This window comes from Moschus berezovskii, chromosome 8 (assembly GCF_049115385.1).
Source record: "Moschus berezovskii isolate FMDL1 chromosome 8, NW_MosBer_1.0, whole genome shotgun sequence".
In the NCBI taxonomy this organism is placed as follows: Eukaryota; Metazoa; Chordata; class Mammalia; order Artiodactyla; family Moschidae; genus Moschus; species Moschus berezovskii.
In genome coordinates this window covers 105,549,129-105,573,826 of record NC_142467.1, presented here as the reverse complement: position 1 = coordinate 105,573,826, position 24,698 = coordinate 105,549,129, and the positions used below count along the sequence as shown (strand labels likewise).

Sequence of the window (24,698 nt, the reverse complement as noted above, 5' to 3'; positions counted from 1 at the left end):
GTCAGAGCCCAGTGGAATCTCGGGTCATAATCGCTAGGCGTGATGGGCCCGGCGGGCCGCGGAGACCGCTGCACGCGCAGAGGGGCAGTTGCGAGAAGAAGTGGTGCTGCACGGTCCATGGCCGCGGCTCGCGTCCCGCTCTGGACAGTCTGTGTGCTGCGGGTGGCACTGGCCACCGTCTACTTCCAGGAGGAATTTCTAGATGGAGGTGAAGGGGCGACGCCGATGGTGGCGGGGGTGTAAGCTCCCACATACACCGTTGCCCTTTGGATGGCCTGAGTTGCCATTTGGCCCCGGCCTTAGGCGAAGAATCGGTGGTATCAAAACCCTGAAGCCTCGAAGCCTCGAGCGTCCCCATCAATCTCCCCACGACACAAATTAACAGTTTTCAGCCCTAACCTGTGTTATTTACCCCCTACAGAGCGCTGGCGGAACCGATGGGTGCATTCCACTAATGACTCCCAATTTGGGCATTTTAGACTCTCGTCCGGGAGTTTTTATGGTCATAAAGAGAAAGACAAAGGTTAGTGTAGGAATCGTGAGATTAATTAAATGAATACTAAACGCCTCTTAGCATCCTTTCAAGGTAGGTGTGGCACACCCCAACACCCATTTCATAGTTCGGGAAACGGGCCTGGGTAGGGTCGTTTTGTCGAAAAGACCAAGATGATGCCTCTTTACAAGCACTAGTCAGATGGGTTTGGAGACCCCAGGGCCTTACGCTCCAGAAGGATAAAGATTAGAAGATACTTCTCATTTTTATTTTCAAGTTAAAACCAACCAAGGTCCGTCTAGTCAAAGCTATGGTTTTTCCCGTAGTCATGTATGGATGTGAGAGTTGGACTGTGAAGAAAGCTGATCACCGAAGAATTGATGCTTTTGAACTGTGGTGCTGGAGAAGACTCTTGAGAGTCCCTTGGGCTGCAAGGAGATCCAACCAGTCCATTCTACAGTAGATTGATCCTGGGTGTTCATTGGAAGGACTGATGCTAAAGCTGAAACTGCAATACTTTGGCCACCTCATGCGACGAGTTGACTCACTGGAAAAGAGTCTGATGCCAGGAGGGATTGGAGGTGGGAGGAGACAGGGACGACAGATGGCTGGATGGCATCACCGACTCGATAGACATGAGTTTGAGTGAACTCTGGGAGTTGGTGACGGACAGGGAGGCCTGGCGTGCAGTGGTTCATGGGGTCGCAAAGAGTCTGACACGACTGAGCGACTGAACTGAACTGAAAAAAAAAAAAAAAGGTAAAAGCTATATGATGTCAAGTGGATGGATCTTAGGGGGTCCAATAGAATGAATATAGTTTGTGACTGCACAACCAGATCAAGATAGGAACTCTCAGGCCCCACTTCCACCCCCAGAGGCAAGTCCCCCACCCCCACACCACCCCAAGTCAGTAGCCTTCTGGCACTAAGAATAACCTCCATTCTGGCTTCTCATTCCTAATGATCAAAAGTAGACAAACTACACCCAGTTAGACTTCTAAGGTTTTTTTTTTTTTTTTTTTATCCACCTCAGGGCTTAGTCACAGCATGTGGGAGCTTTCATTCCGTGGCAAGAAGATCTTTTTCTTGCCATGCACGAGCTCTCTGGTTGTGTCACCCTGGCTTAGTTGCTCTGCAGTATGTGGGATCTTAGTTCCCAGAACATAGCTTGAACCTCTGTCTCCTGCATTACAAGGCCAATTCTTAACCACTGGACCACCAGGGAGTCCCCTCTTCATTGTTTAGTTGTTGGAGAAAAAAGAAAGGGAAATAGTATTTTGTAATGCATTAAAGTTATACAGCGTTCCATGCAGTGTCTGAAATTTCACAGTCCGTAAATAAAGGGTTAGTGGAACACAGCCAGGCTCACTTATTTGCATATGGTCTGTGGCTGCTTTCAGGCAGAATTGAGTAGCTCAGACTCTCAAAAGTGTAAAATGTTTATTCCCTGGCATTAACAGAAAAAGTTAACCAACCCCTGATTTAGATGAAACGTTCCCCTCTTCACCACCTTTCATTCACCTTACATTCATCTTCCATCTTGGCCCTGTTACACCAATGTTGCCCTAACACCCGGCAACCTCTGGTTTTGGAATGTACTTGCTTTGTTTTCATAGATATGTGGTGCTCCAAACTGTCAGGCTGTAATGGGAAAAATGGAGTTGAAAATGACAAGCTTTATGAAGCTTGTCTAAGGAGCGGAGTTGTCATTTGTTTTTTTCCGCCACAATATTTTTCCTTCCTCCAACCTGAAATGCTGAGACTCTAGACTCTGCATTTCATTCACTCCAGCATGTGTCTACTGAGAGCAGATACAGGCAAGGCACTGAGTATACTGGTTAATTCCACCCCGCATTTTGGTCTCCCAGGATCATGACATAGAAGTCATGGATGGAAAGATCAATAGAATTTAACTAGACAGAAAAGGGAGGTGCTGAGAGGTGATGGTAATGGCTGAGGAGTGGGGTGAGTCAGATGGCCTTCAGTTCAGTTCAGTGGCTTAGTTGTGTCTAACTCTTTGCAACCCCGTGGACTGCAGTCTTCCCTGTCCATCACCAACTCCCAGAGCTTGCTCAAACTCATGTCCATCGAGTTGATGATGCCATCCAACCATCTCATTCTCTGTCATCCCCTTCTCCTCCTGCCCTCAATCTTTCCCAGCATCATGATCTTTTCAAATGAGTCAGTTCTTTGCATCAGGTGGCCAAAGTATTGGAGTTTCAGCTTCAACATCAGTCCTTCCAGTGAACACTTCAGGACTGACCTCCTTTAGGATGGACTGGTTGGATCTCCTTGCAGTCCAAGGGACTTTCAAAAGTATTCTCCAACACCACAGCTCAAAAGCGTGTATTCTTCCGCGCTCAGCTTTCTTTGTAGTACAACTCTCACATCCATACGTGATTAATGGAAAAACTATAACCTTGACTAGATGGACCTGGACCTTTGTTAGCTAAGTAACATCTCTGCTTTTTAATATGCTGTCTAGGTTGGTCATAACTTTTCTTCCAAGGAGTAAGTGTCTTTTAATTTCTTGGTTGCAGTCACCATCTGCAGTGATTTTGGAGCCCCAAAAATAAAGTCTCTCACTGTTTCCACTGTTTCCCCATCGATTTCCCATGAAGTGATGGGACCAGATGCCATGATCTTGGTTTTCTGAATGTTGAGCTTTAAGCCAACTTTTTCACTCTCCTCTTTCACTTTCATCAAGACACTCTTTAGTTCTTCTTCACTTTCTGCCATAAGGGTGGTGTCATCTGCATATCTGAGGCTATTGATATTTCTCCCGGCAATCTTGATTCCAGCTGGTGCTTCATCCAGCCCAGCATTTTTCATGATGTTTTCTGCATTTTAGTTAAATAAGCAGGGTGACAATATACAGCCTTGACATACTCCTTTCCCAATTTGGAACCACTCCATTGTTTCATGTCCGATTCTAACTGTTGCTTCTTGACATGCATACAGATTTCTCAGGAGGCAGGTAAGGTAGTCTGGTATTCCCATCTTCTTAAGAATTTTCCACAGTTTATCATGATCCACACAGTCAAAGTCTTTGGCTTAGTCAATGAAGCAGAAGTAGATGTTTTTCTGGAACTCTCTTGCTTTTTTGATGATCCTACGGATGTTGGCAATTTGATCTCTGGTTCCTCTGCCTTTTCTAATTCCAGCTTAAACATCTGGAACTTCACAGTTCATGTACTGTTGAAGTCTCACTTGGAGAATTTTGAGCATTACTTTTCTAGCATGTGAGATGAGTGCAATTGTGTGGTAGTTTGAGCATTCTTTGGCATTGGAATGAAAACTGACCTTTTCCAGTCCTGTGGCCACTGCTGAGTTTTCCAAATTTGCTTGGCATATTGAGTGCAGCACTTTCACAGCATCATCTTTTAGGATTTGAAATAGCTCAACTGGAATTCCATCACCTACACTAACTTTGTTTATAGTGATGCTCCCTAAGGCCCACTTGACTTCACATTCCAGGATGTTTGGCTTTAGGTGAGTGATCATACCATCGTGATTATCTGGGTCATGAAAATCTTTTTTGTATAGTTCTTCTGTGTATTCTTGCCACCTCTTCTTAATATTTTCTGCTTCTGTTAGGTCCATACCATTTTTGTCCTTTTTTGTGCCCATCTTTGCATAAAATGTTCCTTGGTATCTCTAAGTTTCTTGAAGAGATCTCTGAAAGTGAAAGTGAAAGTCGGTCAGTCGTGTCCAACTCTTTGCGACCCCATGGAATATACAGTCCATGGAATTCTCCAGGCCAGAATACTGGAGTGGGTAGCCTTTCCCTTCTCCAGGGGATTTTCTGAACCCAGGGATCTGCATTGCGGGCAGATTCTTTACCAGCTGAGCCACCAGGGAAGCCCAGGAATATTGGAGTGGATAGCCTATCCCTTCTTCAGTGGATCTTCCCAACCCAGGAATCGAACCAAGGTCTCCTGCATTGCAGATGGATTCTTTACCAACTGAGCTACCAGGGAAGATCTCTAGTCTTTCCCATTCTATTGTTTTCCTCTATTTCTTTGCATTAATCACTGAGGAAGGCTTCTTTATCTCTCCTTGCTATGCTTTGGAACTCTGCATTCAGATGGATATATCTTTCCTTTTCTCCTTTGCCTTTTGCTTCTCTTCTTTTCTCAGCTATTTGTAAGGCCTCCCAGACAACCATTTTGCCTTTCTGCATTTCTTTTTCTTGAGGATGGTCTTGATCACTGCCTTCTGTACAATGTCACTAACCTCTGTACATAGTTCTTCAGGCACTCTATTGGTCACACCACGAGTTGACTCACTGGAAAAGACTGATGCTGGGAAAGGTTGGGGGCAGGAGGAGAAGGGGACGACAGAGAATGAGATGGCTGGATGGCATCGCCAACTCTATGGACATGAGTTTGAGTGAACTCCGGGAGTTGGTGATGGACAGGGGAGCCTGGCGTGCTGTGATTCATGGGGTCGCAGAGAGTCAGACACGACTGAGCGACTGCAATGAACTGAACTGAACCCCTTGAATGTATTTGTTACTTCCACTATATGATTGTAAGGGATTTGATTTAGGTCCTACCTGAATGGTCTAGTGGTTTTCCCTACTTTCTTCAATTTAAGTCTGAATTTGGCAATAAGGAGTTCATGATCTGACCCATAGTCAGATCCCGATCTTATTTTTGCAGACTGTATAGAACTTCTCCATCTTCGGCTGCAAAGAATATAATCAATCTGATTCCAGTATTGACCATCTGGTGATGTCCATGTGTAGAGTCATCTCTTGTATTGTTGGAAGAGGTTGTTTGCTATGACCAGATGGCCTTAGAATTGATGGTAGCAGGAGGGACTGCAGATCACCTGACAGAGAGATGGGTGGGGGGAGAATGGAGAAGAGAGAGGTAGGTGTGGGAGTGGGGAGTCAACCGTGAATTCAGGCTTAGACGCTGATGCAGAATGGCAGGTTCATCAATGATGGCTGTCAGCGTAGGCAGTTACAGGGACAGGAGTATGAAGGGTAGGTTATAAGAAGACTGGCTGTGTTCAGGTTTGTCTCTCCTTTTTTAGTTTAAGTATAGTTGGTAGTTGATTTATCATTTCATGTTAGTGTCAGGTGTTCAGCACAGTGATTCAGTTATACATGTATATTTTTTTTCAGGTTCTTTTCCTTTATAGGTTATTACAGAATATTGAGTGTGGCTCCCTGTGCTATTACAGTAAGTCCTTGTTGTCAGGTTTGCCTTATAGTCCAGTATAAGGTAAGGAATTGGTTCAGAGCCATGTGGCTGCTGAAAAAGGGAACTTGGTCTTGGAGTAAATGACTAAGCTTGTATAATATGACTCACATGACAAAAGGATGGTTGTCTTTGTAAAAATCACCTCTACACAGGTGACACCTACGAACCTACTCACCCCATGCGGTGAAGCACCTTTTTTTTCTTTCCCCTAGATCAGCACTCTGTTCTCCTTTAGCTATTGTGTCTCTAAAGTAGCTGTTTTATGATGAGAATTAAGGTAGAGAGGTCAACTGCTCCATGTATTTATTTATTCAACCTTGTATTTTGTATTGGGATTTAGCCAATTAACAATGTAGCGAAGGGACTCAGCCATCCATACCCAAGTATCTGTTTTTCCCCAGACTCCCCTCCCATCCAGGCCGCATGGCACTGAGCAGAGTTCCCCATGCTCTGCAGTAGGCCCTTGTTGGTTATCCGTTTTAAATGCAGCAGTGTCTACATGTCCATCCCAAACTCCCTAACTATCCCTTCCCCACATCCTTCCCCCTTGCAGCCATAAAGTCATTCTCTTAAGTCTGTGAGTCTCTTTCTGTTTCGTAAGTTCATTTGCATCATTTTTTTCACTGTTGAGTTGTTTAAGCATTTTATTTTTTTTTTGCTTTTTTTTTAATTGGAGGCTAATTATTTTACGATATTATATTGGTTGGTTTTGCCATACATTGACATGAATCCGCCCCAGGTGTACATGAGTTCCCCTTCCTGAACCCCTAACATGGATTCCACATATAAGGGCTGTCATAGGATACTTCCCCTTCTCCGTCAGACTTACTTCAGTTAGTGTGACAGCCTCTAGGTCCACCTATGTTGCTGCAGATGGCAGTATTCCATCTTTTAAACATTATGTAGTTAGTTCTGACTGCGCCGGGCCTCTGTCGCTGTGCGCAGGCTCTCTCCAGCTGTGGCAAGTGGGGGCCACTCTTCAGTGGCAGTGTCCAGGCTTTTCGTGGCGGCGGCTTCTCCTCCTGCAGAGCATGGGCCCTGGAGCACATGGTCTTCCGTAGTTGGGGTACACGGGCTTGGTTGCTCCACGGCATGAGGAGTCTTCCTGGCTCAGGGGCCACACCCATTTCCCCTACACTGGCAGGCAGATTCTTAACCACTAGACCACCAGAGAAGTCCCAGAATGCTCCATTTTTTAACCCAGTTGCTTCCTTGTATATTCCCACCCCTTGGAAAGTGAAGGGAAGCAAAATGAATCTTTTATCCGTAATTAGACTGCATATCTGTCAGTTAGAACTGAAGCGTTTTTATAACCTAAGACCTAACTGGTATATTAAATATAGAAACAGGTACATGGGTATGTGAGATAGAAGTTCTGTGGCAGCAGAGAGCCTGTTAGTGACACACCCATTGCATATTATCGTACAGATGTGCTATGGGTGCAGGATCAACATAAATGTTTGGGAGGTTTACTATCAGGGGTTGGGGAGGATAGCCATTTAATTCCTGCCTTGCTGAGTGGTGTCATTCCTATTCCTTCATGAGTACTTTTTATTTTAAGGTCTGCAAACCATGCAAAATAGCCGATTCTACGCCATCTCTGCACGGTTCAAACCATTTAGCAATAAGGGGAAGACTCTGATCATTCAGTACACAGTGAAACATGAGCAGAAGATGGACTGCGGAGGGGGCTACATTAAGCTGTTCCCTGCAGACATGGATCAGAAGAACTTGAATGGGAAATCCCAGTACTATATTATGTTTGGTGAGTTTTGATAGTACTGACAACCATTTCTGGTGATTTTTGAAAACCCTTCCACCTGTAGGATCCTTAGATTGACTTTGCTCAAGTTGTGTTGAGAATATCTAACTAAAGGTTTTTAGTACTGTTAAACCTAATTAATTTGGAGGAGGGCATGGCAACCCACTCCAGTATTCTTGCTTGGAGAATTCCATGGACAGAGGAGCCTGATGGGCTACAGTTCTTGGGGTCACAAAGTGTCAGACACGACTGAAGCACCTTAGCATGCCCTCACACAGATTTAATTAGTATAGCAGAAAGGCAACTGTACCATTCTATTGTTCCAAGAGAAAGTTACTTATTCAACATTTATATAGCCCAGGTATTTTGAGTGCCTCAGGAATGTATAGCTTGACCATGGGCCATGTCAGCCCAAAGCCTGTGTGTATTATGGCTGGTAAACTAAGGATGGGTTTTTAACTTTTTTTTTTTTTGGCTATACCGCATGGCTTGTGGGGTCTCAGTTCCCCAACCAGGGATTGAGCCTTGGCCATAGCAGTGAAAGCCCAGAATCCTAACCACTAGGTCACCAAGGAACTCGCAGGTTTTCAACATTTTTGAATGATTAAAAAAAGGACAGTACTTTTGATCCATAAAAATAATAGACCCTCAGATTTCAGTGTCCACAAGTGAAGTCTTAATAGGAATGAAGCCTCACTCTGTTCATTCACATCTTGTCTATGGTGGCTTTCAAGCAGCAGTGGCAGAATTGAGTGGTCCTGACAGAGAATATATAGTTCAGAAAACCAAAACTATTTACTGTCTGGCTCCTTACAGAAAAAGCTTGTTGACTGCTGCTGCTGCTAAGTCACTTCAGTCGTGTCTGACTCTGTGCGACCCCATAGACGGCAGCCCACCAGGCTCCCCCGTCCCCGGGATTCCCCAGGCAAGAACACTGGAGTGGGTTGCCATTTCCTTCTCCAATGCATGAAAGTGAAAAGTGAAAGTGAAGTCACTCAGTCGTGTCCAACTCTTCTGCAACCCCATGAACTGTAGCCTACCAGGCTCCTCCATCCATGGGATTTTCCAGGCAAGAGTACTGGAGTGGGTTGCCATTTCCAGAATACATTAAATGTCTCTTAACACCAGGAGTAATTAACATCTGTGCTGGAATTGGGAAGGGACCACATTTGGCTATAGGAACCAGACATAACTGAAGTGAGTGGATTCAAAAACCTTTAAGAATGAGGATTCTGGGAAGATGGGGGAATAGGAAGCACCAGGAATCTGTCTCCCCACCTAGACAACAGTTGTACTGGCAGAATCTTTCTGATGTAACTATTATGGAACTCTAGAGTCAGTGGAAGTATTGTACCTTCCAGCAGAAGACTGGGAAGGTCACTGTCGGTGAATTTCAGTTCTTTGCGTGGTAGTACCTACCCATCTCCCACCTCTAGCCACATGGCTGACCGACAGCTGTGCACCCTATTCCTGGAGCAACTTTTACTGGAACCAGGGAAGGCAAAAAGGATCCTGTCCTCCAAATAACAAAGATCTGAGATCCGATGGCTGATTCCTGCTTCTGATGGTAGAGGCACAGGAAAACAAATGGCCAGCCATTGTTGTTACACCTCCATACACTGTTGTAAGCCTCTCCTCTTCCCCCTGAAATGAATACCAGGAGACTAAAAGGGCTACAGCCCTCCCCTCCCACCCTTCATTTTTCACCTTTCCCCCTTTAGGAAACTAGGCATTGAAGATTAGGACATTAGAAAAGCAAATGCATATGCAAGGGAAACTAAACAGTGACTGCACATACCCAGGAAAACACTCAGAAAAAACCTGGGAAAACCCTGTTTGCGTCCCAGGCTGACCCTTGGTACAGAGTCAGCCTCCAACAAATCAAGCAAAAAGCCAAAACCAACAAAGCAAAGCCTACAGGAGGAGGAGAATCTAATTTCCAGAGATAATATTAGACTCAAATGTCCAGCGTTTAGCAAATAATCACAAAGTATACAAAGGAGCCCTTTCAAATGAAAAAAAAATCAATATAAACTGTCCCTGGTAAAAAGACCTAATGACAGACCTGTTAGACTTACATATCTGTCTGAATGATTCTAAAAGAACTAAATGAAGATGTAGTGAAAGTCAAGAAAAATATGAGAAAATGGAAATACAATAAGGAGATAGGAAAAAAGCGAGAAAAAAAAAGAAAGCCAAGGATATAGTAAACTTAACAAGCACCCAAAATTAAATTCTGGAGTTGGAAAGTACAGCTGACATGAAAAGTACGCTAGAAGAGTCAATGGCAGATTTGAGCATAAAGAAGAAAGGATCCAAGAACTTGAGGACAGGTTAGTGGGAATGATCAAGGCTGAGAAGCAGAAGGAAACAAGACCAAAGGAAAGCAAGCAGAGCCTAAGGGACCTATGCTGCTGCTGCTGCTAAGTCACTTCAGTCGTGTCCGACTCTTTGTGACCCCATGAATCACAGCATGCCAGGCCTCCTTGTCCATCACCAGCTCCCGGAATTCACTCAAACTCATGTCTGTCGAGTCGGTGATCTCTTATTTAATCTGGAGGTTCATCACTACAGGTTCTAGAAGAAATCGAAGTCATCTGCTTGTGTTTACAGAGTTTGTTCACGGGGGTGGGTACATGCTTGGGTCTGCGGTTGTGGTGGACTTCGATTTGAGACAGAAAGACACGTGGATGCACTAATACATTCCTTCAGCTTCAAGTCAGTGAAGGCGCAGCTGGGTGGTAATTCCAAACGTTCTCAGAAGGCTTGACAGATCTTCTAGATCCCTCCTTGCTTAGAATAATAATTACTTAATAATAGTAATAAAATTATTTAATAAAAATAAAATAATAAAATATATAATATTTAATATAAAATATATATTTAATATATAATATTTAATGTATAATATATAAAATATATAATAAAATAATAATAATAAACCTTGCTTAGAATATTCAGAACTCCTTAGTCTCTGGGCAAGGAATAGAGTATCCTGCAGAATTCCATTTCCTCAGTGACTGAAACCTGATCTCATACCAATTTAGAAATCATTAACGTTGCTGGTTTTTTTTTTTTTTTTTGATGTGGACCACTTTTAAAACCTTTATTGAATTTGTTACAATATTGCTTCCATTTTATGTTTCTTTGTTTTTTGGCCAGGAGGTGTTTGGGATCTTATCTCCCTGATTAGGGTTCGAACCAGCACCTCCTGCATTGAAAGGCAAAGTCTTAACCACTTGACCACCAGGGAAATCCCCAAAATCATTGAAGAGAACTTCTTACAGACTTCACCACTGATCAGAATCTACATACTGATCGTAATCTCTCTTTTGCTTATGATGTGGGGATATTGTTAAGAAAGAATATTTGTATATGTGTGTATTTTCTTGGAACATAATAATAACAGCAAATATTGAGCATTGCCATACTAAAAGCTTTACATACATTAGCCCCTTGAATTAGCTTTGTGAAGTCAAGATTAACACCCCCGTTTTATAGACTGGGACACTGAGGTGGGAGAGGAAAATACGTAATTTGCAAATATGTCTCAACATGGAAGGTGGCTGGGATTGGAGCCAGTCAGTCCAGCTCTGGAGCCCTCCTGTGGGTACAGGAGCCCTGGTCAGAGCTTCAGAGGGAGGGTCTGAGGTTCGGACTGCATGTGGCGGGGACGCTTACCAGGCTGTTGTTAGACCTTCCTTTTCTTCCTCACCTACTGGCTTACCCTTGAGTTCAAAGTGGCTGCAGTGACCATGACCTGAACTGAGTGTCGCTCTCCATTTAAAAAAATCTCCCTGCGGGCATTGGATGATTCCCAGACATGTACGCTGCCTGTGTCTCGTGTACTGTTTCAGGAGAATGGTGGGGATATTGCTGTGGGATGTACTACGGAAGGAATTTGAGAGCAGTCAATTTTTGTTTGTTTGTTTGTAGGACCTGATATTTGTGGATTTGACCTCAAGACAGTTCATGTTATTTTACATTTCAAGAATCAGTATCACGCAAACAAGAAATCAATCAGGTGTAAGGTAAATGTTTTCCTATTAAATTGGTGATCGTGTAAACTCTTGAAAAGATGGTAATGGAAGTTTATAGAAAATAGTTTTGACCTTAAAATATTTAAGGGAACCATGGGGGTGAGTCTTGTCTGTCCTGTCCCCACTTTCCAGTTTAGCAGGCCCATTAGAGACACTTGTCCGCAACTTGGATTGGATTGGGTTCTGAAATCTTTTGGTTTTTTTTGGATGAAAAATTATTTTATTTTAAATTTAAATTTACAGGTTTTTAAAACTTCTTATCTTATGTTGGGATATAGTTTAACAATGATTAACAATGTTGTGATAGTTTCTGGTGGACAGCAAAGAGATTCAGCCATATATATATAGATAGAGAGACGTGTATCCATTCTCCCCCAAACTCCCCTCCCACCAGCAGGGCACACTTAATTCTGACCCTGAGCTGTGACATCCATTTATAATTTGCTTCATAAGGGTTATAGAGAAGGGTGGCATTTCAGCCCCCATCATCAGGTGGCGCTAATGGTAAAGAACCCACCTGCCAGTGCAGGAGATGCAAGAGACTCAGGTTCGATCCCTGGGTTGGGAAGATCCTCTGGAGGAGGGCATGGCAACCCACTTCAGTATTCTTGCCTGGAGAATCCCAAGGACAAGAGGAGCCTGGAGGGCTACAGTCCATGGGGTCACAAAGAGTTGGACATGACTGAGCGACTTAGCACACGTGTATGTCCATCATCATTAAGGAATGAAATATTCAGGATAAAAAGTCATTCTGGAGGAATTAAATCTTCCAAATACCAAAACTTTTTTTTTCTAAATATTTATTTGTTTGACTGAACTGGGTCTTAGTTGCATGTGTGGGATCTTAGTTGCAGCATGTGGGATTTAGTCCCCTGACCAGGGATTAAACCCAGGCCCCCTGCATTGGGAGCAAAGGGTCAGCCACTGGACCACCAGGGAAGTCCCACCAAAACATTTTAAAATGGGAATATTTCTAAAATGAATGCATACATCCTTTACATTTTTACCCAGAGGATGCTGTGAAAATGACCCTTTAGGTCTTAGGGCCTTGTTTATACTCAATGACCCTGCCCTGGGCTTCTCCAAAGACGCAACTTGCATTAAGTCCCTGGTGTCTGGGCCTGGGAAGAAGAAGTAGCCTCCCCAGTGTGCAGCCCCCACTTTGAAGGTAAGCACCAGGAAGTAGGGACTTGTCCCCTAAGGAATCCTCAGCACCCATAGCCTCTGGGAATCTGGGCAGGAGGCCAGTGTCGCAAGATCATTGACCAAGGAGAGGGAGCATACACGCATGCGCGCTCAGCCGCATCCCACTCTCTGCAGCCCTGTGCACTGCAGCCCTCCAAGCTCCTCTGTCCTTGGATTCTCTAGGCAGCAATGCTGGATTGGGTTGCCAGGCCCTTCTGCATGCCCTTCCTGACCCAGGGTTCAAACCCAGGTCTCCTGCATTGCAGGTGGATTCTTTACCACCTGAGCCACCGGTGACTTCAGGGAGCATCCATGCTTGCCTCTTACTCAGTCCTGAGCAGGGGGTGTGGCTTTCTCACAGAGTCCCAGTGAGTCTCTGTCTGCAGAGTGGTTTCTTTCCGAGTCCCGCCTGCCGACCTGGTGATTCAAAAGAGCAGCAGGTCCCCCTGTATATGAAGACCTGACGCCCTCCCTTGGGGGCATGAGGAGGAGCTCAAATTCCAAATCTTCCTCCTCCACCTTAGTGTTGGACCAGCGGGCATGTCTTCGTGATTGACTCCTTCCTGTTCAACGGCAGCTCAGGTGTGCGAGAATGAAAGGGGGTGACCCTACCAGACGGAGGCTGTGAGTTCTGGCCTGCACTGTACCTGGGAGGCCAGAACCGGGTCACCTGGAGGCAGCAAACCTACAGGGCCTTGGGTGGCACCAGCAGGCTGATGACGTCCTTGGATGGGTGCTGCTATTTCTGCAGTCTGATAGAAAAATAAGAGATGAGCCTGTTGAGGGAGCTTTGGAGCCTCGGATCACAGCAGCTAATCGGCGTTAGGGCCTCCTGGGTGAGGAGTACGGTTGTCTTCACGGGGTTCGGATTCTCTCTGCGATGCTGTAAAATAAACGGAGCGGTCAGCCCTCCGGGGTTTTCATGGAGGAGGTCTGGTCTGCCTTGTTAGAAAAATACCTCGGATGTTCTGGGGAGGGAAGGAGAGCTCAACGGGCAGAGAGATGGATGAGATTGTTAGATCAAGGCTTCAGCAGAGTGCAGAACCCAGGAGCATTTTATTTTATTTCACTTTTGACGGTGCTGGGTCTTCATTGCTGTGCAGACTTTTCTCTAGTTGCAGCGAGCAAGGGCTGCTCTCTAGTTGTGGTACGTGGGCTTCTCACTGTGGTAGTGTCTCTTGTTGCGAAGCACAGGTCTAGGGTCACAGTCTTTAGCAGTCACAATTCGCAGGCTCTAGAGCACAGGCTCAGAGAAGGCAATGGCAAGCCACTGCAGTACTCTTGCCTAGAAAATCCCATGGACAGAGGAGCCTGGTGGGCTACAGTCCACGGGGTCGCTACTAGTCGGACGGGACTGAGCGACTTCACTTTCACTTTTCACTTTCACACATTGGAGAAGGAAATGGCAGCCCGCTCCAGTACTTGCCTGGAGAATCCCAGGGACAGGGGAGCCTGGTAGGCTTCTATCTACGGGGTCGCACAGAGTCGGACATGACTGAGGTGACTTAGCAGCAGCAGCAGCAGCAGAGCACAGGCTCAGTAATTGTGGGGAACTGGCTTAGTCGCTCAGCGGCATGTGGGATCTTCTCCGACTGGGTGTGGAACCTGTCTCCTGTATCAGCAGGCAGATTGTTTATCACTGAGCCACCCTGGAAGCCTGGGACCTGGGAACATTTTGACAGATGATTCCTGCGTGGGGTCCGGAAGACTTGGTGTTGTTTGGAATGTGGATGTTGAGGGTGTGGATGATGACCCTCAGCAGCATTGCTGTTAAACAGGAGGGGACACCAAGGCCAAGAAAGGGGTCAGGGCTGACTCAGTTCGTGTGTAGAACAGCGACCTACCCCATCATGATTGCCTGGGGGGTTAGAGGTGAGAGCCATTGTCTTGGTGTAGAAAAGGGATCAGCCACACAGGGAAGGCTGCCAGTGGTGAGGAAGTACTCTCCAGAGGGGTGACTCTTTTGCAGGACACCCTTTCACGGTCAGGTCAGCCCCTCTCTCTAGAGTGTCTCTGCTTGTGTTTACAGTAAGGCTTTGACCCATGACAGCGTGCTCTGCTTACCTAGACCTGCCTTGAAACATCAAGGGTCTCATTCTTTTCTCTTCTCCCCCCAAAACACGCAGGTTGATAGCTTTACACACCTCTACACTCTGGTTTTAAGACCAGACCTCACTTATGAAGTGAAAATTGATGGTCAGTCGATTGAATCCGGAAGCATCGAGTACGACTGGCAGCTGACATCACTGAAGAAGATGGAGGAGGCGCCAGCAGAGGCCAAGGGCTGGGACCAGGCTGCCAAGGGCAAATCCCAGGTGTGGGTTCTCCCCGCACCGCTGCTACAAAGTGTACAGCGTAGTTTGCAAGCACCCAGGTGCCGGACAGCTGCTGCATGGCTGGTAATGATGGAGACAACAGTCAAACAAGGAGCCCTCCCTAGAGCGCATGTGCTGAGACCAGCCACACAGCTGCATGCTTCAAGCTATTGTGAAAGGGTTAAAAGTATTTGAGATGAAAGCAAGAAGGGTTTGATTTCTTAACCAATACTTTTAAAATCTTCATTTATTTCTATTTATTTGGCTGTACCAGGTCTTGGGCTTCCCAGGTGGCTTAAGTGGTAAAGAATAATCCACCGGCCACTGCAGGGACTTGAGTTCCATCCCTGGGTTGGGAAGATCCCCTGGAGGGGGGCATGGCAACCTACTCCAGTATTCTTGCCTGGAGAGTCCCATGGACAGAGGAGCCTGGTGGGCTACAGTCAATGGGGTTGCAAAGAGTTTTGGACACAACTGAGCATGCTTGCCCCTGTGCCAGGCCTTAGTTGTGGCATGTGGGAATCTGAGTTGTGGCATGTGGGATCTTAGTTCTCTGACCAGGGATCAAACCCGTGGCCCCTGCAATGGGAGCATGGGGTCTTAACCACTGGACCACCAGGGAAGTCCCAAACCAATGTCTTTTTCCAAAAAAAGGAAAATGCATCAGCAACCTTTATAAAAATGATTTTCTTTTCATTCTTCATTTGAAGATAGTCTTTTTGAGCATCATACTTGTGACTGGCAACCAAGCATCCATGACTGTAACAGCTGTGTATTAGTTTCCTGTTGTTGTTCAGTCAATAAGTCTTGTCCCCCTCTTGGCGATCCCATGGACTGCCACATGCCAGGCTCCTCTGTCCTCCACTACCTTCCGGAGTTTGCGCAGATTCACTTCCATTGAGTCGGTGATGCTGTCTAACCGAAAGGACCGCAAACTGCAGGCTGTGGTTGAAACCCCTGGTGAGGTTAGGATCCCCAGCACTCAGCCCTTCCACCATCAAGCTGAGGAGGAGAAAAGTGCACCCAGGGTCACAGGCCTGCCTCTGCCTCTTGGCAGACTTCCTTTCTTAAAGCTGAGAATCTAACTTTTTCCCCCTGCACACATTTGAAGGACTGGGAGAAGCATTTTCTGGACGCCAGTGCCAGCAAGCCGAGTGACTGGAATGGTGAACTGGATGGGGACTGGCAGGCGGCCATGCTCCAGAAGCCTCCATACCAGGTGCGTGTGTGGCATCATCTTCCTGCCAGTCCCCTCCCCACCCATGTCCCCGGGGACCACTGCATATGGTTTGTTGTTGCAGGATGGCCTGAAACCTGAGGGCATAGACAAAGATGTTTGGCTCCATCGGAAGATGAAAAACAACTATTTGACCGTATACGATCTCTCAGAATTTGAGAACATTGGTGCCATTGGACTGGAGCTTTGGCAGGTGGCTCGTTTTGTCTTTTCGTTGTTTTCTGCACTGGGTCTCTATCGCCATGTGTGGCCTCTCTCTCATCGCAGCGAGCAGGGGCTACTCTCTGGCTGCGGTGGGTGGGCCTCTGGTGGTGGTGGCTTCTCTTGTTGAGGCTTTCGGGCTCCAGAGCGAGGGCTCAGTAGTTGTGGTACATGGGCTTAGTTGCCCTGAGGTATATGGAATCTCTTAGGACCAGGGATCAAGCCCGTGTCCCCTGTGTTGGCAGGTGGCTTCTTAATCACTGGACTGTGAGGGACGTGCAAGTTGACGGGTTTTAAATTTGCTCTAGTTTAGTAACTCTGAACTGCAGCCTGAACTCCTGCTCCTATCATGCACCTGGCACCCCTACCCAGACCCAAAACTTACAGCCCTAGATAAAACGGACATCCTTCCTGCCCCCTGGACACTTCTTGTCTGCCCTCCACGCCCCCTGGAAATCTACCTGGAGCTGACCTTGTGGTGCCTATCAACTTTAGGATAAGATTGCAGGTTCTGATGTAGTGGGTCCAGGGTGGAGCCTGAGATCCTGAATTCCCCAGCGATGTTGACGCTGCCCATCCATGGCTCACACTTTGCACAGGGAGGTTCTCAATCAGCGGTTCTCAAACATCACTGGTTGCTCGAGTCCCTGGGGAGACCTTGAAAGCTTCTATGTTGGGTCATATTCCGACCTGCTAAACCAGCATCCCTGGGAGTGAGACCAGGCATCAACAGTCTTGTCAGTGTTCTCATTGGTCCCCATACACAGCCAAGTTTGAGGACCAGTGCCCTGGAGGGAACTGACATTCTAGAAAAGGGTTCCAGCATGTGCTAATATTGACAGCTAATCTCTGTGACAGTACTGAATAAATCACAGCAGTTTTTATTTTGTGGAAAATTTCATTTTCCACACCAGTAACAAAGGACTTATTTTCATCCACAGGTGAGATCCGGAACCATCTTTGATAACTTCCTGATCACGGATGACGAAGAGTATGCTGAGAATTTTGGCAAGGCCACCTGGGGTGAAACCAAGGTACGATGAACACAATGAACCTTTTATTGTTTTTTTTTTTTTTTTAAGAAGACAGCCCTTTATGTATTTATGTATTGATTTGGCTGTGCTGGGTCTTCACTGTTGTGCGTTTGTTTTCTCTAGTTTTGGTTGGTGGAGGCTACTCTTCACTGCAGTGTGAGGGCTTCTCGCTGCAGTGGCTTCTCGTTGCAGAGCGCGGGCTCTGGAGCGCAGGCTCAGGAGCCGTGGCACATGGGCTTAGTTGCCCCGCGCATGTGGGATCTTCCCGGACCAGGGATTGAACCTGTGTCCCCTGCATTGGCAGTGGCTTCTTAACCATTGGACCACCAGGGAAGTCCATGAACACAATGAACTTTGCTTTTGTTATTCACTTATTCCCATACTTGAGTCTCACATTTAGAAAAAGGTGCTTTACTTTTTCTATAATAAACAGCCCACCCAGATCAAGCTATAGAGCATCACCAGAGCTCTAGGAGCCTCCTCATGTCCCCTCCCAGCTGGCACTCATCCCCAAGGGAATGGCAGTTCCACTATCCCATCACAGCAGATGGATTTGACCTCCTTTGGAAATTCATATTTTATCAGCATTTTTCATATGTAGCCACCCATTATTTATTCATTCAGGCCGTGTTGTGAGGCTCATTTGTATTTTCCCATAGAGCCGTAGCTCGTCCTTCCTTTGTGAATATTCTAGAAGCTGTGTATCTGTTCTCTGTGGATGCAGCTTTGGGATGCTTCCAGCTTGTGGCCTCAGGGATAAGCTGGTTCCCGTCATTCCTACACCATCTTTCCTGTACCTGTCTTTCAGTGGCCACATACCCAGGAGTAGACAGAGCAGTCACCAGTTCATACACAAACAGTTTCCAGCGTGTCATCCTATTTACATTCCCTTCTGCATGGATGAAAATTTCAATGCAGAAGGGAATGTAAATCTTCGGCTATGCTATGCATTACTGTCAACTGCTGATGAGTCGGATTTATTGAAGTCTGATTTATGTGCTGTGAAATGTACAGTTCTGTGAATTCTGACAAACACTTATAGTTATGAAAACACCACTAAAAATCAAGATGTAGAACAATTTCATGTGTGCGTGTTCAGCCGTGTCTGACTCTTTGCAACCCCATGGGCTGTAGCCCCAGGCTCTTCTATCCATGAGATTTCCTGGGTAAGAATACTGGAGTGGGTTGCCATTTCTTTCTCTTTGGATCTTCTCAATCCAGGCATCAAGCCTGATTTTCTTGGATGTTCTGGATTGGCAGGCGGATTCTTTGCCACCGTGCCACCTGGGAAGCCCAGAACAATTTTACCACCCCCAGAAGTCTCCTTGTAGCCAAGCCCTCCCTGACTCTAGCAACTACTGATGGTCTGATATCTGTCCCTATTGGATTTTTTTGAAGTATAATTTATTGACAATGTTGTGTTAGTTTCAGGTGTACAGCAAAGTGCTCTCTTTCTCTCTCTCTCTGTGTGTGTATTCTTTTCAGATCCTTTTTTCCTTATAGGTTACTACAAGGTGTTGAATATAGTTGTTCCCTGTGCTGCACAGTAGGTCCTTGTTTTTATGCCCCTGTGGTTTTGCTTTTTCCAGAATGTCAGATAATTTGAATCACATAGTACAGGGTCTTCTTTTTTTGTCTTTTTCTTTTTTGGCCTCACTGTGCGGCACGTGGAACCTTAGTTCCCTGAGCAGGGATCGAACCTGTGCCCCTGCATTGGGAGCATGGAGTCTTAACCATTGGAGGCATGGGGTCTTTCTGAGTCTGCTTCTCTCACCAAGCGCCGTGTCTCCAAGACTTCTCCATGTTGCTGGGGTTTCATCAGTACTTTGTTTCTCCATCTCACTGAGTAGTTTATCTGCTCACCAGCTAATGGACATTTGGGTTGTTTCCAATTTGTAACAGTATAATCAAAGCTGCGAACAATTTCGTATATAGTTATGTGCGTGTGTGTACATGAGTGCATTTATTTCTTTTGGTTAAGACCCAGGATGGGGTTTGCTGAGTTGCATGGTGTGTCTTTAACTCTGTGAGAAATTGCCAGACTGTTTCCCGAGGGGCTGCACTGTTCTGCACTTCCTCCAGTCTCCCCAGCACTGGGGACTGTGGGTTTCTATAGGTGTGTCATGGTATCTCTTTCTAGTTTTGTGTGTATTTCTCTGATGAGGAATGGAGGTGGGCACTGTTTCATGGCTTTTGTGGCCATTTGGATATCCTCATTTGTGAAATACCTGTGTTCTTAAATTAAAAAAAAAAATTCTTTTGGCCCCACTGCATGGCATGAGGAATCTTATTTCCTCAACCAGGGATCAAACCTAGCCCCCCTGCATTGGCAGCACAGAGTTTTCACCACTGGGGAAGTCCAAAATACCTGTGTGTTAAGATGTAAGTTTTGTTAATCAGGTGTGGCAAGACTCCCAGACCAGGAAGTGGCCACCATCAAAAAAGATACTTTGTTTTACTAACAGATCCTGAGAGAAGGGGCCATGCCAGGCCATGCAGGGCCACATGGGGAAGCACCAGGGTTGGTCAGGAGGCAGAGGGAAAGGGTGGAAGATAAGAGCAAAAATCTTTGGTTTAATCTCTTCAGGAAGGAGTAGATGAAGCAGGATTAACAGGTTTAGGATTGGCTAGTTTTAAGAATTTCAGTGGGCCCTGGGGCACTAGTTCTCTAGCACCTGGCAGTGGGATAATTCAGATGAGATATCAGCCCTGAATACAAAAAACCCAGTAGTGGAGGTGGTTAGGGATGTGAGCTCTGGATGTAGCTTGCATATGAAAGGAGTTCTTTCAGGCATTGACTGTCTCTAAGACTCAGTCCTCTTGGAGGGGCTATCCCTCCCTGGGTCAGTAGAGCCCCACATGTCAGAGCATGACATGTTCTGTCCATCACCCTGGGACCAGCTGCAAAGTGGCTGCTTAAACTTTGAACATTTCATGGCATTTAGGGGGGAAATTTCCCCTCCACTGATGAAAGGTGGTTATCACTAAGAGATTTTTCTTATGAACCATTTTTTCTTGAATCTGATTCCTGCCGCAAAGGCTTACTAAACTCTTTTCGGCAATGACTTCGGGAACCTCCTTGACATGTCTGCACTCACTTCTGGCCTTTCTTTTAATTACACAAGTTTGAATTTTCTCATTTAGGCTCTGAGTCCTCTTCTTATCTCTCCCTTACTGGTCAGCTGGTTGAAAGACAGGCCCAGGTGATATGGGAATGGAAGAAGGAGGGGGTATTTGTTTCCTGGGGCTGCCATAACAATATCACCATAAACTCGCTGGCTTAAAACATCACAAATGGGAACTTCCCTGGTGGTCCAGTGGTTAAGACTCTGAGCTTCCACTGTAAGGGGGATGGGTTCGATCCTGGGTCAAGGAACTAAGATCCCTCATGCCATGAAGCTGGTCAAAAACAAAAAAGCCCATGGCAAATGTATTCTCCCAAATTCTGGAGGCCAGAAGTCCAAAATCAGTATCAGTGGGCTGAAATCAGGGCATCAGCAGGGCTTTGCTCCCTCCAAAGGTTCTAAGGGAGAACCCTTATTTCATCTCTTGCAGCTTCTGAAGGATCCTGGTGCTCCTTGGCTTGTGGCCACATCCTTCCAATCTTTGCCTCCGTCTTCATATGGCCATCTCCTCTTCTGTCTGTTTGTGTCAAATCTCTATCTGCCCCTCTCCTATGAGAACACTGTGATAGAATTTAGGGCCCACCTAGTAAGCCAGTAGAATTTCCTTCTCTCAACATGCTTAGTTTAATCACATCTGCAAAGCTCTTTCCCCCTACCTACTGTGTGTGCGTGCTAAATTGTTTCAATCGTGTACAACTCTTTGCAACCCTGTGGACTGTAGCCCATCAGGCTCCTCTGTCCATGGGATTCTCCAGGCAAGAATACTGGAGTAAGTTGCCATGCCCTCCTCCAGGGGATCTTCCCCATCCAGGGATCAAACCCACATCTCTTTCATCCACTGGATTGGCAGATGGGTTCTTTACCACTAGCGCCACCTGGGAAGCGCTCTCCTACTCCATATAAGGTTACATTTCCAGGTTCCAGGAATGGGGACCTGAACATCCTAGGAGGGGTTCTTTTCCAGTTGACCCCAGCTGGTGTGGAGGCTTCCAGGAGGCAGAGGCAGGCTATATGCTGACACCCAGACAGCCCTCAGAAAACATAATCCCCGGGCATCGGGTTCTTTGCTTTTTTCCCCAGGGCCCAGAAAAGGAGATGGATGCCATACAGGCCAAGGAAGAAGTCAAGAAGGCGCAAGAGGAAGATGAGGACGACATGTTCATGGGCAGGTTTAGTGGGCGAGGAAACAGCTTTAAAGGATTCCACAGAAGGAATGAGTTTTAGTCATCCCCTCCCCAGATAAAGATGATTGGTAAAACCTTGTTTCTTTATTCTACCTTGAAAAGTGCAAATGTTTGCATACGTGGTCATTTGTCTAGTTTTCTTTGAAAGATGTTCTTATTCTTCTCAGTGGGGTGGGTATGGTTCTCCCTGAGCAATCTCCCCGCCCTCCCCTCTCCCCAGGTCCCCCTTGTTCCAACCTCCCCCCATCCTAGTATCCAGAAACGTTTCCTCTGGAGAAACCCAAGTGCTGGAGGAAGCCCGAGGCTGGTGAGACTCTGGCCAAAAACACCACACTCTCTTCTTAATCCCCCTCAAAATGTTTTCTAAAAAAAAAGGTAGTAAAACTTACTTCGAGAAAGGAGAAATGATGCTTTATTGCTTTGGGTTGTAAATGGGGCTTCCCTGATAGCTCAGTTGGTAAAGAAACCAGTTGCTCTCCTGCCTGCAGTGCAGGAGACCCAGGTTTGATTCCTGGGTTGGGAAGATCCACTGGAGAAAGGGTAGGCTATCCACTCCAGTATTCTTGGACTTCCCTTGTGGCTCAGCTGGTAAAGAATCCACCTGCAATGCAGGAGACCTGGGTTTGATCCTTGGGTTGGGAAGATCGTAATAACATATGGGAAACTTTTCCAATGTGGAATCTTTATGCAGCACCCTTGGTCTGGAAAGGTTTTGCATGCCTCCCTTGCACGCTGGTTATTCCAGAGAACCCAGGCCTTGTGCATAGACATTTAACATTCCATGAAGAAAGTGATGCTTTCCCCCCGCCCCATGGCCCACTTCTATGGCCATTGGTTCTCTGTGAAACAGAGCAATGAAATCTATTCTCTCAAATGAAAATAGTGATTACTTTGCAGTTTATTTTTTTTTCCCTTAAATCAAATGACTTGCTTTGAAAAAGTCACACATAGAGGCTTCTGTTTTGAAGAGCTCTGTTTTCACACAGAAATTTGTGTTTGGAATAATTAAATTTAGGACACCAATTTTGGAATTTGGAATTTAGTCATGTTACAAGGAAGCCAAATAAAATTGGAAATGATACAGAGCGTGTGGATAAATGATTGGTGTGAAAAGTCTGACCAAGAAGTGAAGGTTGGGCAAGTTTTGTTCTGACTTTGGTCGAAGTTGGCAGACTTGCGACCTTGAACTTTTTCAGCTGCCAGATCATTTTGGTCTTCCCAGGTTATCAGGGGTTATCAGTCTCAGAGGTCTTCTTTGGTGCCTCAGTGGTAAAGATTCTGCTTGCTAATGCAGGGGTCCCAGGTTCAATCTGTGGGTTGGGAGGTTCTCTTGGAGGAGGAAATGGCAACCCACTCCAGTATTCTTGCCTGGGAAATTACATGGACAGAGGAGTCTGGCGGGCTACAATCCATGGGGTCACAAAGAGTTGGGCACTTAATAGCAACTGAACAACAACAAACCAGTCTCAGAAGCTAAAGACTCACTCCCTGGAAGCCCAGGGGTGAGATTCAAACACTGCCTACCTTTTAAATCTCTAAACAAAGGGAAAAGTTAATGAGGAAAGAGGCAATGCTAGAACTAGAGGGAAAATGCCAGAAACAGCACAGCTGAACAAAGATGGGCCAGACCAGCTCAGACCCGGCAGGACTCATATTCTGCAGCAGCACAGTCCTGGAGAACTTCATCTTCATGGGCAATACAGTAGCCACTGGCCACATGTGAGCCCTTAAAATGTGCCTGGTGGAACTGAGAAATGAATTTTTTTTTAGTTAATAAACTTCATTGTGTCTTCCCTGGTGGTTTAAGGAAACATGCTTCCACTGCAGGGGGCGTGAGTTCAGTCCCTGATCAGGGAACTACGATCCCACCTCAAGGTTGGCTGCCTCAAGGTGCAACCAAAAGAATTAAAATAATTTTTTAAATTAATAAACTTCATTTTCTAGAGTAGTTTTAAACCCACAGCAAAACTGAGCAGAACTGAGAGAGTTTCCATATACTGTCTGTCCCCACACTACCCTATCAATGACATCCCACACCACCGTGGTTCATTTCTTACTTACAATTGATGAACCTACACGGATACATCATTATCGTCCAGAGTCCGTACTGTGCATTAGGGTTTGCACTTGGTGCTGTACCTTCTCAGGAGGAGTGAATTTTTAATCTCACTTCATTGTGATTAATTAATTTTTCTTTCAGTTTTATTGATATATAATTGACATACACCACTTCATGGGAAATAGATGGGGAAACAGTGGAAACAGTGTCAGACTTTATTTTTTTGGACTCCAAAATCACTGCAGATGGTGATTGCAGCCATGAAATTAAAAGACGCTTACTCCTTGGAAGGAAAGTTATGACCAACCTAGATAGCATATTAAAAAGCAGAGACATTACTTTGCCAACAAAGGTCTGCCTAGTCAAGTCTATGGTTTTTCCTGTGGTCATGTATGGATGTGAGAGTTGGACTGTGAAGAAAGCTGAGCGCTGAAGAATTGATGCTTTTGAACTGTGGTATTGGAAAAGACTCTTGAGAGTCCCTTGGACTGCAAGGAGATCCAACCAGTCCATTCTAAAGGAGATCAATCCTGGGTGTTCATTGGAAGGACTGAGGCTGAAGCTGAAACTCCAATACTTTGGCCACCTCATGCGACGAGTTGACTCACTGGAAAAGAGTCTGATGCTGGGAAAGGTTGGGGGTGGGAGGAGAAGGGGACGACCGAGAATGAGATGGCTGGATGGCATCACCGACTCAATGTACATGAGTTTGGGTAGACTCCAGGAGTTGGTGATGGACAGGGAGGCCTGGAGTGCTGCGGTTCATGGGGTCACAAAGAGTCGGACATGACTGAGTGACTGAACTGAACTGAACTGAACTGTGTAAATTTAAGGTGTATAGCATAATGAG

The 24,698-nt window shown here is 45.9% G+C and overlaps 1 protein-coding gene across 3 annotated transcripts; it reads left to right on the top strand.

Annotated features, from left to right (window-relative positions):
- Positions 1-42: 42 nt before the first annotated feature.
- CALR3 (calreticulin 3) lies at positions 43-22,820 on the top strand. Of its 3 annotated transcripts, none has more exons than XM_055429969.2 (10): positions 43-208; positions 422-523; positions 7,268-7,471; positions 11,405-11,499; positions 14,820-15,008; positions 16,120-16,227; positions 16,310-16,438; positions 17,388-17,480; positions 21,686-21,857; positions 22,010-22,820. In XM_055429969.2, exons 1-9 carry the CDS (start codon positions 43-45, stop codon positions 21,827-21,829), a joined length of 1,230 nt encoding a protein of 409 aa, XP_055285944.2. In that variant the 3' UTR covers positions 21,830-21,857; positions 22,010-22,820. The 3 variants fall into 3 exon arrangements, with proteins under 3 accessions (XP_055285944.2, XP_055285943.2, XP_055285945.2); XM_055429970.2 differs by adding an exon at positions 5,628-5,685 and having other exon boundaries at positions 68-208; positions 21,686-22,820; XM_055429968.2 differs by having other exon boundaries at positions 21,686-22,820.
- The last annotated feature ends 1,878 nt before the right edge of the window (positions 22,821-24,698 follow it).